The sequence below is a fragment of the Solanum tuberosum genome, unplaced genomic scaffold (assembly GCF_000226075.1).
Source record: "Solanum tuberosum cultivar DM 1-3 516 R44 unplaced genomic scaffold, SolTub_3.0 scf00234, whole genome shotgun sequence".
Classification (NCBI taxonomy): domain Eukaryota; kingdom Viridiplantae; phylum Streptophyta; class Magnoliopsida; order Solanales; family Solanaceae; genus Solanum; species Solanum tuberosum.
Window position 1 is genome coordinate 448,598 of NW_006239168.1, and position 17,123 is coordinate 465,720.

Consider the following 17,123-nt stretch of genomic DNA (forward strand, 5'->3'; position numbering starts at 1 on the left):
TCATGAATGAATAATGAATGAAGTTCTATGATTATGTTAATGATGAAGTACTTATTTAAAGGTTATTCTCAATCGTACTCTAATGAATGATAATGACTTATTGTGAAAGGACTTTCTCACAATAAGGGGATTCTTAGGTGAAAGGCTATTCTCATCTTTGAATCTATGAGCTTTCCAATGAATGAATGTTGGGATGGGATGGATACTCATCCGGGAGTTGAAGAGGAGTATCTAGTAACAATCACTATATCCCATTTTAATGAATGTTGGGTTTGAGATGGATACTCATCCATGAGTTGAGACGGGGTATCTAGTAGCAGTATCTTATCCCATAATAACGAACGAATGTAATGAATGTCAAGTACTCCGTGGGGAATAATGTCAAGCACCGAGTGGATATGAATTGGGGTGGATGCTCTTCCGTGAGTTGAGGCGGGGTATCTAGTAGCAACCTCTTAAGATGATGCTCATCCGTGAGTTGAGGCGGGGTGTCTAGTAGCAATCTCCCTATCACATAACTATGTGCCCACATAGGTCTAGCTAGTGGATCCACTTAAGCTATAAAAATGATGGTCCTACCATAGGCAAGTAGGAATCCCTTTATCCAGTGAGGGTGACACTGGGATTCCATGTCAAGCTCACATGTTCTATGTCGGTTAAGGCTTACCCCCACAATTTTTTTTAATGAAACTATTTCCATGATCTAGCTTTTATGGTCTATGTTGGTTAAACGCTTATTCCCATCATGTGAGATGTGCATTATAGTTTCTTGAGGAGTTCTATGAAGTGTGGGTAGTAGTATGGGATGTTATCCATACATAGCATGAGTAGGCTTCAAGAGGGTTATAGTGAGTTCTCTAAGTCTTAATGACTATTGTATGAAAGCCCTTTAAATGAAGTTATTGAAGAATGTTGACTTTTAAATGCTTAATGTAATGATGCATGCTATACTTGGATGATATTATGAGTTTCTTTCTTGTTATGACTTAATGTATTTGAATGTGCCTTGCCTAAGGTGACTTCAAAGGAGTACTTAATGTAAGTAGTATTATAGGATGCTACTTTCACATTGCACAAGTATGACTTAGAGTTGTCTTAGATGTTGGTTTTAATGTGATGATGTGACTTATGTGACGTTTATGTCTCTTATATGATTTATTGTGTAAAGGTCGAAAGGACGAATGGTAAGTTCACTTTTGGTGACCTTAAAGTGGTACCTTAGTGTGGGTGGTGGTATAGAACGCTACCCATACATTGCACAAGGTATAGTTTGAGGGTTGCTTGAGGTGAAGTATAATGTGAAGGTAATGGTTTAATGTTGATTATGTTCAAATGTGAAAGTATGACTTGAATGTTGGATGTGGTTGAATATTATGCCTCTTATGTTTATGTTCATGAAGGTTTTATCAAAAATGCATAAAAGCATGACTATCAAATAAATGCCCGTTTTAAGCATGGTTTTTGCATGGCTTCCATACTTAGTACATCTAATGTGCTAACCCATATTTCTTCTCCATTTTAACCAAAGTGTAGGGTTTGGAGATATTGGTGTTCTATGCTTGAGGAGTAGGTTTCTAACGTGCTTGAAGATGAAGACTTGGTGAGTCCTCATAGTTTCGAGGACAAAACCCACTTTGTTCCTTTATGTCTTTTAGTTATGCTAAAGCTTTTGTATGGGCTAAGTCCCAATGTTGTATTCAAAGTGTTAGATGGTTTGAGGCAAAGTCTAGAAAGTCTTCCGCTTGCTTTTTAATGAAAATGTCTTCGAGTGTAACGAAAGTTTTAAATTCTTCTCTATTTTCCTATGCTCTGATGTTCAAGAATGCTATGAGGCTTGTATAAGACATCTATGGGGTCGAGTACGCCGTGTTGCATCCGGGGTATAACCTCGGGTCGTGACACTGGTGGTGCTACTGGTGGAAGTGGTGGTGCAACTACTTTAGCAGCTTCTACAGGTGTAACTGCTGGTGGAAGTAGTGGTGCAGCTACTAAAAGACCAGTCACTACTCTAGCAACTTCTAGAGGTGCAACTACTGCCACAACATGTTATGATGGAAGTGGTGGTGCAGCTACTAAAAGACCAAGCACTACTTCAGCAAATTCTGGAGGTGCAACTACTGCTGCAACAACTACTGGTGGAAGTGCTGCAAATATTTCTGTAAATTTTGCAAGTGTTGCTCAACCAACAAGTCAATTTAGTACTCAACAGTCAACTACTAGTGCTAGTGGCTCAAAGAGGAGTAGCAACGTTAAAAGAGGTGGTGCAAATCTCGAATATAAAAGGCCAAGAACAGAGAAGCCAAGAACAGCTGGTTTTGGTGTGCTATTTGGACCAAATAGTGTGATAGAGAGGGTAAGTATTATCATTTAAGGACCTTTAGTTTGATTCTATATAATCTCTAACTAATATCATTATTGCCTTTTAACAGTCTGGAACTACTGATAGAGTGTTACATTGTGCTACATTGAAGAGTTCAGTGTCTACCAATATCGATCTTGGTTACAAACCCAATGGACTAAGGTGGAAGGGTGGATCTGCAGTTATTCAAAGGCTACAAGAACAAAGTTACAAACGAGCCACTCAGTTCACACCAAGCACTCAAGACACATAATATTTCATAGTAAAGACTCATGTTTTGCCTAGCTAAATTCTCAATGACATTGTCTATGATACTTTCCACTGCTAACTTAATTTTCAACTGTTGTGTTAACTTGCTAAGACAAACAAGTTATTTTTGCTTATGAATTTGCTATGATAATTATAAGTCTTAATCTGGATATTTTCATACATTATATTACATTATCATAGTACTCAAATGAACAAATCATCAATACATCTTAAATACAAAAGATAGAAACCAAATGACAACAATCACAACAACACTGATATCAATACTAATGCTCGATCTCCCCTGTCTTCCATGCCTTTCATGATCAACATTTGTTGATTGATTCTTCATGTAGTATTGTTCTTGGTATGTAGGATCAACCATATCATCCCATCGAAAAAATCCACATCCATTACCATTTGAATATTTTTGACAGCCCCAAAACATTCTTCCTGGATTAGTTGATGTTCTTGACATCTTAAGTTCAGCATGAAGCCCACAATAGCAAAAACAAACAGTCATTGTGAAGAACAAAAAAATTAACGAGTAAGAAAAAGGCGACAAAAATAAAATATAGACTAGGCCTGATCGATTGTGGAGAACAAGAAGAAATTTGGAGTGAAGAATTTTGGAGAGAGATAAACGAGTGAGAAAGAGAAGAAATTTTGGATATTTGAAGACGAAATTAGGGGAATTTGAGGAAGATGGCCAAAAATGACCGTTATTGGCTTTTTAAAAGTATCTCACGCTCCTAAAGTGGGTGTAATTCACGCACTTGAACTACTTTTGCCACATGGGATGACAGGTAAAAAAAGGGTTTAAAATGTTGGGTTTCAATGGGTTCGAGGGTTTAGTTGGCAAAGTCGTAAGTAAAAGGGCTCAGGTCACAAACTGAAACAAGTACAAGGGCCTCCCAGACTATTTTGCCTTAATTATTTTTTTTTAAAAAGGAACTAAAATATCCGCTATATTATGGTTACATACATTGTTTAACTAAATTACATGGAATCAATGATACCTAAACTAATAGCAAGCAATAAATTGTAAACCTTCATTGTACAAATTTTACGTGGTGATACTTGATAATACTTTTTTATCTAAAGTTAATGGACTTAACCTAAAATAATACTCTTTTTAGTTTGTCGGTGCAACAACACTTTATGCTATCTTCATAATAGTTGAGTTTGAATAATGCTTTCATAGTGTTAGAGAATGTACAAAATAGAACTTTATCCATTTGGTCTCAAGCTAATTCTTATTTTCTTTTGAATTCTTATTTTCTTTTGAATTTGAGTTTTCTTGACTCATCACCTAATCCAACCACTAAGTTTTGTATGCAAACACATAAGTAACATATTTGGGACTCTAAAATAATATTATTGGCGGTAATCTCTCATTCATCAATGAACTTATGATATATAGTTTCGTATTTAATTTGAATATATTATTATTACACATATTTTATAGTGATATATGCATAATCTTATTGTGTAAGAGAGTTTACATGGAACGAAATTAGAAGCACTTAATTTTTAAGATGAAACAAAATATTTTAGGAATAACTTAGTAAGCTATATCCTATATTTATTATTTTGCTTAATGAACGTGTGGGACATAGGGAGTAAAAAGGTAAGAAATATTACAATTAGATCCGAAGATTTTATTATTTTCCAAATGCATATATTACTTACAGAGTTTAAATAACAATTGTCTCGGCTGAATATTAAAATTAAAATTGATCAAAAAACAAACTTATTCATAATTTTGCATCACAAAAGCTATAAAAATAAGATTTTAACAAATTAAAAATTAAAATCATATTTTTGCTTGAGAAAAAAAGAATTAAAGCTTCGTTTAAAATTTTTCTTTAGACCACAAATCATATTGAGTCGACTCGGTGTAAATGTAGTACTTCTTCTGTTCCATAGGACACAAATCATATTTAGCTGCCCCTGTGTGAATTTAATACATTGTAAATGTTAGTAAATGTAAGGACATGTTCCCGTCGTTATAGAAAAGCTAACGGGGAAAAATTTTGGGCTGGAAAACTTTTTCGTAGTAACTTGGATTTTTCCAACCTAGTCCAGATTTGGATGAAATCAGAGCCATTGAAGTCTAGGGAAATCTGGTAGCAATTGGATGATCTAATTATGATTTTGATTACATGAGTAGTTAGATAAGTCGTTTTGGTCTCAAGCTAATTCTTATTTCTTTTGAATTCTTATTTCTTTTGAATTTGAGTTTTCTTGACTCATCACCTAATCCAACCACTAAGTTTTGTATGCAAACACATAAGTAACATATTTGGGACTCTAAATTAATATTATTGGTGGTAATCTCTCATTCATCAATAAACTTACGATATATAGTTTCGTATTTAATTTGAATATATTAGTATTACACATATTTTATAGTGACATATGCCTAAACTTATTGTGTATGAGAGTTTACATGGAAAAATATAGAAGCACTTAATTTTTAAGATGAAACAAAATATTTTAGGAATAACTTAGTAAGCTATATCCTATATTTATTATTTTGCTTAATGAACGTGTGGGACATAGGGAGTAGAAAGGTAAGAAATATTTCAGTTAGATCCGAATATTTTATTAATTTCCAAATGCATATATTGCTTATAGAGTTTGAATAACAACGGTCTCGAATGAAAAAAAAATTCTTAAAATTAAAATTGATAAAATTGATCATAAAACAAATTTACTCATAATTTTGCATCACAAAAGCTATAAAAATAAAATTTAAACATATTAAATATTAAAATCATTTTTTTTCTTGAGAAAAAAAACTAAGGCTTCATTTAAAATTTTACTTTAGGCCGCAAATCATATTCTGCCGCCCCTGTGTGAATGTAGTACTTCTTCTATTTCATAGGCCGTAAATCATATTGAGCCGCCCTGTGAATGCAATACATTGTCAACATTACTAAAAAATGCCAAGTGTATTTTCTGGTAATTAATGCTTTCAATACAATTATTTATCGTAAACTTTGAGAAATATTAGAGTTCGGAGAAAATGCTCTTTAACATCATTTATAAAAGTAAAAAAATGGACCCCATATTTATAGAAAACTTTTGTTTACTTGGGGAAACATTAGAGTTCTAATTTTGAGAAAAAATAAATAGTACTCCTAATATTGAGTGATAATAATGATGGAGATAATATTGGCTTTGCAAAAATTTTGGTTGGTCAACTTTGAAAGAAAAATAGTACTCCTATGAGATTTTATCATAATTTGTAATGATCTAGATGTTACTAAGAAGTTTACTTGTAATTATAACAATTTAACAAGTGACCTAATTGGTAAAGTATTTTTTTGCCGTAATATATCAATGTGTCCTTTATTTTAATCGCAAACTATTATTTATATGGCCTCTAATTTTTTGGATGTGCGCAAGTCACATCAAGTGACTTTCCTTGTGGAATTTCTAATCCTCTTTGATATTTTTTAAAGTGGGTTTCAGAATTGTGCATTATACAACCTAACATACATGTGCAACACATGTGTAGAAAAAATAATATACTTAAAGATGACATAAACGCACTACAGATTAAAATAATCAATAATTTAAAATATTTTAAAGTATAACGTTAAAAAAATGACAAGTTGCGATGATTTCATGCACGACAGAGTGATCAAAGAAAATCACCCAAAAATATGGTGAAATTAAGTAGTCTATCATTGATTATATTTTTTGAACTCAAATTTTAAAAATGAATTAATTCTTATAAAAAAAATTTATTTAATAAGCTCATATGTGATATAAATTCAGTAAGTTCGTCTGTAAATTCAGAATAGTGAATAGTCAATAAAATATCAAAAAGAAAAATCTCAAAAGGTTATAAAACCTATCGCTATATCGATCAACTCGAGTACCCCCAATCATACTGTTAGTACGCTCAAGACTTTCAAGTATCTCTGTTTCTTTAAGGTTTTGTAATCAGGCAATCACCAATGGGTAAGTTTCTAATTACTCAAAGTATTATATTCTTCAAAGAATCAATTTTTTTGCAACTTCTCTTCTTTTTTTTGTCATTCTCTTTCTAGCATGCATGAAGGAATTCGAAAAAAGAAACATTTTATTTTCTAGTTTCCCCAAAAAAAATTCCTTTGGCAGAAAATGAGTGTTGAGTGTAAAAGTTACAGAAAATCGGAAGAGGTTGGAAAATGAGACCAACACTTATTCTCTTCCATTCCCTGTAACTCATACACTCATCTCTCATTTTTTACCAAAGTGAAAAAAATTGGGAGAAGATGAAAAACAAGAAGTTTCTTTTCTTGGATGCCTTCATGCATACACTAGAAGGAGAATTAAAAACAAGAGATAAAATTGCAAAAACTCACATCTTTGAAGAATAGAACACTTTAAATAATTAAGAACATACCAAATTGTAGATTGCGTAGTTATAAAACTTGAGAGAAAAAGAGATACATGAGAGTCTAGAGAGTATTAACCGAAGGATTAGAGATACTCGAGTTGATCAATATGGTGATAGGTTTTATAACCCTTTGAAATTTTTCTTTTTGATATTTTTTTTGACCATTCAATATATATTCTGAATTTATTATTGACAGACTTATCTGAATTTACGATACATATGAGCCTATTAAATGAGAAAATACTAATTATAAAAATTTCTTTCATTTCAATATTTGAGTTTAAAAAGTCTAATTAATGATTGACTTCCTCAATCTTGCTATATTTGTGGGTGAATTTTCTTTGATCAGTCTATGCAATCACTGCATTTATGTTCTACCTTTTAAATATTTTAAATTTATTAATTATTTTAACTTAAAGTGTTTCTACGTCTTTTTTAAGTATAATATTTTCTCTACACATACATTGCACATGTATGTTGAGTCCTAAAATAAATTGAAGAGTTTTTCCACATATAATTAGTTGTTGAGGCTTGAAAGTCTACAAATTATCAACAATAGGAGTATTTCAGATGAAAATGACAATTGATTTTATATTCTTTGATTTATTTTTTCTATAATTTTTTTTTGCTGAGATATTGATCTTTGTTCTCGATTCAACTTTAACTACGAAGAATCGATCTTATTGTTCCAAACATGAAGTAGATAGATTTTATTGACCATTTAATATTTTGTATATACTAGCGGACTATACTAAATTTGCATCATGTAATGACAAATTAAAATAGACAACACTAATTATATGGACTTCATTTTCAAAATTAGAATTCTAAAATCAATTTTTTTATGAGGAAAATTGAATATTGACAATAAATGTTTAGTTATAAAATTTTATTTGAAGATCATTTTCCCTTTAGGTGAAGAGATGATACTAATGGGGGACAATACTTATAATAGAAACAAGTAATGTAGAAAGGATAAAATAATTGAACTGTCAGTATAGTAAAAAGGATAAAAATTTAAGTTCTTTAATAATACCTTAGGTCATTTTACTTGTGCAATATCACTTTATTGATCAGAGTCCCAACATCTTCATTGACAAGCTGTACAAATAACATCTTCAATTATTATCTTTTGCCTATTCAAACTTAGGTTGCACATTTTAATAAAAAATATTGTACTAAAAGGGCAAAGATTGTGTATGTGTGTGAGTGATTTGAGCACTTTCAACATTTAAAATGAGATTGTACCAGTTTACATGTCAATAGATGTTACACTCCAATCCAAATGAGAGATAAAAGAAACAAATTAAAAATTATTTCAAATCCATGTCAATGGAAATAAATAAGCATATTCCTAAGGCACTAACATTTTCTAGGTCAAAGTGCAAAATAACAAATGCATAAAAGGGAAAAAATTGAAAAAAAAATCCTATTTCGGAATAATTAAAGTCACCATCACATAATCATTTTCCTTTATTGTAAGAGAAAAAATGGACCAAATTTAATGTTTCTTTTTCATATTTATACCTCATCTTAGCTACTGACTTATTCATTTCTCAAACTTGAATTGAATAACACAAAACAAATTCAGTAATGGCAGACACACATATTAATCGAAAGAAATAGTTTTGGCTCATTATATTACAACGATCATGTTGAGTTCATTGTAAGATTCATATCTCGACCTATTGTCACTCAAAGACAACTTTAACATTGCTCTAACACTCCTCTTTCCCGAGGTATATTAATGACTAAGTTAAATCCATGATTAATATCTAGTTTATAGCAAATGAAATTCATTGTTCATGCAAATGAAAAGCCAATCATCACGATGATTCAAATAGAGTACTTGTTTCATTTCATTTCAAATTTTTTTAAATTTCCTATAGTAATTGAATCAATAAATACTACTTAGAAGACTTACAAGTTTCTTCATAGCGAAAGTAGATCTACAACAATCATGACTCTTGACACCATTCGTTGGGAATTCCGACAAGATGGATGAATCCCCCATCTTTTCATAGTCTAGAGATCATTTACGGAGATGCATACTGTGTCCTCTCCTGTAAAACCTGGCCGTCAACTGATGAGGGAAAATCCTCTTTGTTCCTACAAACATAATTGTGTATTTATTTATAAGGGTTAGGGTTATAGGGGGGGCATGTAATGGGCTAACAGGTTAATTAGCATTTCTTATGAATGGACTCAGCCCAATAGTTATTTTTTACAACCCCGTTTGAATTGACACATATGCAACAATTACATATAATTGACAACATATAGCCCAATATTAGTTAGCAATTAGTAGAAAAATAAAAAATTGCACATATTAGCACAAAAGTAATATATTAGCAGTTTAAAATAATAGACGATTTTTAATATCATTTCTCTTTTAATTTCAAACCATTTCTCCTTAAAACTTGCAAAAGATTATTTAGAATTATCTTTCTCCTTTAATTTTTTTTTAAAATAATAAAAGATATTTGATATCATCTTTCTTCTAACTTCCAAAAAATTCTATTTAAAACTAGCAAAATATAATTTAGAATTATCACTCTCCTTAAATTAGCAAAAAATATTTGATATCTGTTTAACCAATGTAACCTGTATTCACAAAAATAGTAATTGTCTTTATACTCTTTTAAATTAGGAATCACATTTTATGAATATATGTAGCAGTTTAATTTTTATTATGTATACAGTAATTAAATTGCAATTTATTTTTGTATACATTCATTTAACATATAGATTCAGTTGACGTATACTTATTTTATTTGATTTAAAATTTATTGTATATTGATTGTGACATGGCAATGCAGTTTGTATACATTATTCATATTTTATTTGTATACATAAATAAGATATTTTTACGAGTTCTTCACATTAAAATAGTTTCGTGAGATCTACACAAATATGATAGTTCATGTTGTTGTTTAAATTTTGTTCCCCTTAAGGAATTTGTGAAAACAATCTTTTAATTTTATTTTTTTAAAAAAGGAACTAAAATACCCGCTCTATTATGGTTACACACATTGCATAACTAAATTACATGGAATCAGCGATGCCTAAACTGACAGCAAGCAATTAATTGTAAACCTTCATTGTACAAATTTTACGTGGTGATACTTAATAATATTTTTTTGTCTAAACTTAACGGAATTTACCTAATGTAACAACCTGATTCCATTGTTAGGGAAAAGCCAATGGGGAAAAATTGGGGCCAGAAAACTTTTGAGTAGTAACTTGAATTTCCTAGCCTAGTTCAGATTTGGACGAAATCAGAGTCAGGCGAGTCTAGAGAAATCTGGTAACAATTGGGTGATCTAATTATGATTTTGATCACATGAGTAGATAGCTAAGGCGTTAAGGAACTCGTACGACTTTACAGAATTGAATTCGGGAGAGTAGAACTCCCGAAACTGATCTTAGTGTGAACAAGTATAATTTGAGTGTCATGGGATGAAGGTGTGTTGTGAAATGGGGGCTTGGAATTCAAATTCCAGCATTCTGTCTCCCTGTATACCGCTGGAGCGGGACAGACGCGACTTTAGTCGGAAATAAAACCCCAACAACATTTTATCCTGCACTTTTCGACTTTGAGAGCTAAGGAACAACCCCAGGGGTTCTCTTGATAGTTTTCCACCATTCTTCTGGCTGAAGGTAAAGTTTTCAATCTCCGAATCCATTTTTTGATCCGTAGAATGTAAATTCGTAGGTAATTATTGTGGGGGAACGATTCTGATCTAAAACTAATGGTGGAAAAAGCCCTAAATTGGGTATTAGGATCTTGGGTTTGGTCTAGGGTTATTGGGTTTGTTATAATCCAAATACTTAGACCTTTGATTGTTGATCCTTGCATTAATTGTATATTTTTAGACGACAAACAAGCGACAAGAATCTAGAAAGGAAGATTCCAGTGCCTTAGGGGATTCAAGCTTGGATTTGAGGTAGGTGATGTTTGTGATTTCATGATTGTGTGATATATGTTTGTTCTTGCTTCATTATAATACGTGTATGTATGTGAATGTTGCACTATTGATCACACTACTTGTGAATAAGGATATATGAATAATGAATGCCATGAATTATGACTTGATTGTATGATTATGAGAATGTACTTTGTGATTGTGATTGTAGCTTGTTGAATGAATCGGGTGTTGCGTTCCGACACACTAACTTAGATCGATTGCCACGTTTCGACATAAACATGGGATCAGTTTCCACATTCAGGCATAAATATGGGATCGGTTGCCATGTTTTGGCATAAACATTAGATCGGGTACCACGTTCTGGTATGCTAACAGTTTGGGTGTGGGTTCAATAAGAGGACCATTGATTTGACATAACTGTATATCTTGATAATTTTGCGTTGTTCTTAAATGATATCAATATTGTGTATATATTCGGTGTATGCATATTATTATATTGTTGTAATGACTTATGTATATTGGACTTAGTGGAATAACTGTGTGATCCTACCAGTACACTGTGGTTGTGTACTGATACTACACTTGCTCTTTCTTTGTTGAGTACAGGGCATCTTTAGACGGCTATTGATAGACCTCAGCTAGGTGACTATTGAGCGTAACCGGATTCAAGGGTGAGCCAGTTCTTTCAGGCTACCTTGGATCTTTATTATTTAAGTCCACTCTTTTCGAACTCCGACTTTTGTTTAAGGTGTTGTTTAGTTTCGGGGTTGTACCCCTTGTTCTTAGACTTGTCGTTAGTAGAGTTTTGGTACAATAATTTTCAGGTTCTAGGGGTTGTTCTTCCGCATTAGTTTGGTTAGTTGTTTATTAAAACCTTAGAGTTTATGGGGACCCCATTTTTATAGTCATTTAAACCTACTTCCGTATCTTTAAATGCCTTAGTTTTCATAAAATTTATTTGTTTGGGGTGTAGTAATGGTTCTCCCACTTGAGGATTCGTGTGGGTGTCAATCATGACGATCTGGGTCGTGACAAAATTGGTATCAGAGCCCTAGGTTCATTGATCTCATTGTACCAAAACGAGTCTAGTAGAGTCTTGCGGAACGGTACGATGACGTCCATACATTTCTTCGAGAGGCTATAGGACTTTAGGAAGAATTCACTTATTTCTATGACTTGAATCCAATTGGTATTTGGGTGATACAAATTGGTATCTTTCCTCCTTCACTTTGTGGTTCGAACTAGAGCAACAAAAGTGGTAACACCATCACTAGCAAGAGAGGATGTGTATAGACTACCGACATTTGAATTTGGTCACCATTCAGAACAAGTATACATTGCCTCGGATAGATGACCTTTTTGACCAATTGCAAGGTGCATCGGTTTTCTCTAAGATTGATTTAAGGTCTGGTTACCATCAGTTAAAGATTGAGGCAGTAAAGAATTGGGTTCGACCAAGTTCTATGATTGAAATTAGCAGTTTTGTGGGGCTTGCTAGCTACTATTGTTGCTTGTGGTATGAGTTGAGTCCAATTGATATCTCAACGAAGTGAACTAGAAGTCATAGTCCCGGCTGAAGGGACACAAGCAAGTTAATTGGAACTGAGAAGGTTCCAATTGGTATCTGGCCTTAGGGGTCATATAAGTCATAGATGATCAGTAACGGTCATCTATGGAATGAACTAATTAAAGAATTTGGACTTATCTGCAGGTTGTAACTACTTGAGTGTCGTGAAACTTGTTATGAAATGAAAGTCATCACGAGATTACGTGCAAGGGCCTAGATAAATTACGATGTGATTCGTAAGCGAGAAATTTAGGCGTGCGTTGCGACCAACTGATAACCGTGTGAGAGTCTGGGTATATCCTGGAGATGTGTGTGCATGTGGTAGTGTTGAAATAATGTAAAGGGAAAATAAGTTGGATTGGGTATCATTGAGATTGACTCGGGGTAGACATCGACTATCCTAGCTAAGGGGAGTACTCTAAAAATGTGTGTTATAGCTGGAAACCTTTGGGAGAATTTAGAAAAGAGAGGAACCCCAGAAATTGTTGGCAAGGGTTCTATTTCCGTCAGGGCCACTGGGGAGGAATTTTTCCCGCCACAGCGAGACCGCTAGTTTGGGATTTCTCCCTCCAGAGAAGGACAGGGCGAGACATAATCTCAGCCCTGTCTCCCTTGTTTTCCCCTAGTCACAATTATGGACCCCGAATCGTACCAAAACTAACCCCGCGATCTAATTCAGTGTTCAACAATCGAATATAAGTTATAAGATGTGTTAAAACTATGAAGAACCTGGCATATAAGAAGGAAATCAGCGAGACCACGGAGGCTGGGGAAATGGTAATGCAGGTAGAAGAGTAATACAGCCAGGCAAGGATGTTGCCCGTCAAGAGCACATGGCTCAGTTTTCTATTTTTTCGGGTAAGATCGAGCTTGAGGGTGTGATGAAGTGGTCACAAGATCTACTCTTGTCTGTGCCCGGGTGGCTATTGTTTTTTTTTATCCATTTTCTACTTATTCGTATGTGTCAGTTCAATTGCTTTGGGATTTGATGTGGTTTGTGATATACTTGATGCCCCCATCCATGTTTCTACCCCAGTTGAAGAGTCAGTCATAGTCACCCATGTATATCGTGTTGTCCTATTGTGTTTATGGATTTTCAGATTTGGGTTGATTTGATTATGATGGATATGACTGACTTGATATAATCTTAGACATGACTTGGTTGTCCCCCTATTATACCGAGCTTAATTGTAATACTAAGTCGGTAACTCTAGAGATCCCCGATAGGGAAATATTAGAGTGGGGAAGGGGTGTACGAATCCTAAGCTAGCTAAGATCATATCCTCCATTCGGGCGAGGAAACTGGTAGGGCAGAGTTGTTTGGCTTATTTGGCTCATGTTTGGGATGTTGACGTTGAGTCTCCCTCTATTGAGTCTGTTCCTGTTGTGTCTGAGTTTAAGAAAGTGTTTCTTGTGGATTTTCCTGGTATGCCTCCATATAGAGATATAGATTTCTACATTGACTTGAAAACTGACACTCGCCCCATTTCCATCCCTCTGTATCGTATGGTTCCAGCAGAACTAAGAGAGCTTAAGGCTCAAATCTAAGAGCTTCTTGATAAAGGGTTTACCCGTTCTAGTGTTTCCAAGTGGGGTGCTCCTGGGAGGGTAGTATGAGGACTAATGATTTTATCTTAATCCATAAGGAAGTGGATTAATATCGGAATGAAAAGCTTATGGATAAAGAAATTTCCATTGAGTATACTTGGGTGAAGGAAATTGAAGATTTTAGTAAGAAAGTGTGTACCAAGATTGGGTTAGTCCTCTGAATTTGATGAGTATACCTGAGTTTGAGGTGTCGTGTTGATGAAAGGTTGGCTTCGTAGTGATAGTCAAGGCTGACTGAGCGTAATGGTAATAAGAGTTCGTGATGGATTGTGATGGGATGCAACTATATAATAAAATTGTTGGTTAAGCGAATTTATGTATAGTAATTACGACTTGCGAGTATCTAAGGTTGTGGTTTTTTAATATTTGGTAAGTAACGTGGTTGTATGGCAAGTGTTAAGAGATGGTGGGACACCATTTGAATAGAAATTAAAGAGCTAGAGTCATAATGAAAAAAAATAGTGGGATGTAGTACAACCTTTAGAGAGCAGCGAGAGCAAGAATATTTTATTTGATTGCAAAGGCTAAAGAGATATCTTCAGAGGGGTAGATAATTGGGTTCAGAGATGTGTGATTTTATTCGTTTTGATGTGGTTATGGTAATAGTGTCACAAGTTTGGGTCGGTAATTGGGTTCAGAGGCGCGTGATTTATTTCGGGTTGACGTGGCTATGGTAATAGTGTCACGGGTCCATCAGATTGGTTAAAAACTATTGAAAAGGACTTGAGGAATGAGTGTACAGACATTAGCTCGAGTGTGATGATAATTGGTTTGGTTTTGTTTTGAGTTTAGTAATGAGTACGATGGAATTTTAGCGAAGGATATTGTAAGATCGATGGAGATGCGATCAATGATAAGCGAAGATCCATGAATTCATAAAAATCTTCAAGTTATAAGCTACTGTTGATAGATACGGAGATTGTGTTATACGGTTGAATTTACAATTCATGTTTTTCATTGTAAGTCTACATTCGTGGTGAGATATGTTGTCAAGGTATGAATTGGTGAGGTGAGAAATGATCAATTGTACCCAGTACTGAGCATTTGAAAGGACTTACACCTGGGTTGAGTCGTAAAGTTTATTACTATTGATTGTTAAGTACTTAAGAAAGGTTTCATTTAAAAAAGTGTTGAGTTATAATAAGGTAAATGGTCGGAGTGTTATGATGATTGTTAGTATTGTGAGTATGATTCACTAGCTATGCTCTCGTTGTTTTTTCACTTTTGTGGGTGGATCCCTAGTGGTGGATCACGGGTACCAAATCCTGCGATGTTCTCTTGAGTGGGAAGATTTGGTTATTTCAAATGACATAATTGGTGTTGACTTAGAGTTGTTAAAAGTATTTTAGTAGTTCTACAGGTACCACCTTGCTTATGAGAGTTCATAGAAGAGCTACCATGTGTAATTATGGTTGTCCGAAAATCTTAATAGTCATCTAGTCGTCAAGGTCATATATTGATTATGTGTGGTTGAATGTGGGGATCATTGAATCCAATTCTACTATTCTTAAGAGGTAAACTATAATTACTAAATCTAGCATTTCGATAGTATTGCTAGAGGGTTTGTATGCTTGGACATATCCCTCAATAAATATCTGGTGTATAAAGACCAAAATTTTGTAACTTAAGCTTATGGAAATTTATGTTGTGAGAAGGAGATGTTGATAAGAACTATAATTGTTTGGGTATTATGAGTGTGTGTTAGTTGGTGCAGGTTCACTTCTATTTGTAGCGAGTATTGACTTGGAATTTTATCATGCTTAAGTGCTAAAGGATTCGTTCGGATGATTGTGTCAAGGTCATTGATAACATGTTGTAGACGTGTGTACGATCAACTTTTGTGGTTGTTGGGAATCGTTTTTGTTGTTAGTTAAGTTTACATACAACAATATATATCACTCGAGTATTGAGATGACTTCATTGAGGCATTGTAAGGGAGGATGTGGAGGTATTCAATTGGTTGGTTTGAGGTTGGAGATGTGAAACCCTTAGGGGGTAATGAGATTCGGTAAGAAGGGCATGTGAGACAAGTATCCCCAGTAATTCGACGATTCAGATATTACTCTACCCTTACTTTAGCCATTCTTTCCTAGTTGATCACTCGGGGATGAGTGCTGGGTAAATTGGTATCTATTGTAACGACATGATTCCGCCGTTAGGGAAAAGCCAATGGGGACAAAATTGGGGCCAGAAAACATTTGAGTAGTAACTTGGAATTTCTTAGCCTAGTCCAGATTTGGACAAAATTGGAGTCAGGCGGGTCTACAGAAATATGGTAACAATTGGGTGATCTAATTATGATTTTGAATCACATAAGTAGATAGCTAAGACGTTAAGGAACCCGTACGACTTTACGAAATTGAATCCGGGAGAGTAGAACTCCCGAAACTGATCTTCGCGTGAACGGGCATGTTCTAAGTGTCATGGGATGAAGGTGTGCTGTGAAATGGGAGCTTGGAATTCAAATTCTAGCATTCTGTCTCTGGGTATGCCGCTGTAGCGGGATGGATGACGCTATTGCGGGATGGGTCCCGTTGTAGCGGGACAGACGCGACTAAAGTCAGAAATAAAACCCCAAAAACGTTTTATTCTGCACTTTTCGACTTTGAGAGCTAATGAACGACCCCAGGGGTTTTCTTGACAGTTTTCCACCATTCTTCATGCTAAAGGTAAGGTTTTCACTCGCCGAATCCATTTTTTGATCCGTAGAATGTAAATTCGTAGGTAATTATTTTGGGGGAAGGGTTTTGATCTGAAAATAATGGTGGAAAAGCCATAAATTGGGTATTAGGATCTTGGGTTTGGTCTAGGGTTATTGAATTTGTTATACTCCGAATAATTAGACCTTTGATTGTTGATCCTTGCGTTAGTTGTATATTTTTAGACCACGAACAAGCGACAAGAATTCAGAAAGGAAGATTCAAGTGCCTTAGGGGATTCAAGCTCGGATTCGAGGTAGGTGATGATTGTGATTTCATGTTGGTGTGATATATGTTTGTAATTGCTCATTATAAT

At 34.3% G+C, this 17,123-nt stretch overlaps 1 protein-coding gene across 1 annotated transcript; it reads left to right on the top strand.

The window, feature by feature from the left end:
- The first annotated feature begins 1,849 nt into the window (after window positions 1–1,849).
- On the top strand, window positions 1,850–2,612 carry LOC107062579 (uncharacterized transmembrane protein DDB_G0289901-like). The gene is made up of 2 exons (XM_015313374.1): window positions 1,850–2,353; window positions 2,430–2,612. The coding sequence occupies exons 1-2, from the start codon at window positions 1,850–1,852 to the stop codon at window positions 2,610–2,612; spliced, it is 687 nt and encodes a 228-aa protein (XP_015168860.1).
- Window positions 2,613–17,123: the final 14,511 nt, after the last annotated feature.

Coding starts and splice junctions, on each gene's coding strand:
- LOC107062579 (XM_015313374.1), top strand. CDS start 1,850: ATGGGGTCGAGTACGCCGTGTTGCATCCGGGGTATAACCTCGGGTCGT. Junction 2,354..2,429: donor CAAATAGTGTGATAGAGAGG/GTAAGTATTATC, acceptor GCCTTTTAACAG/TCTGGAACTACTGATAGAGT.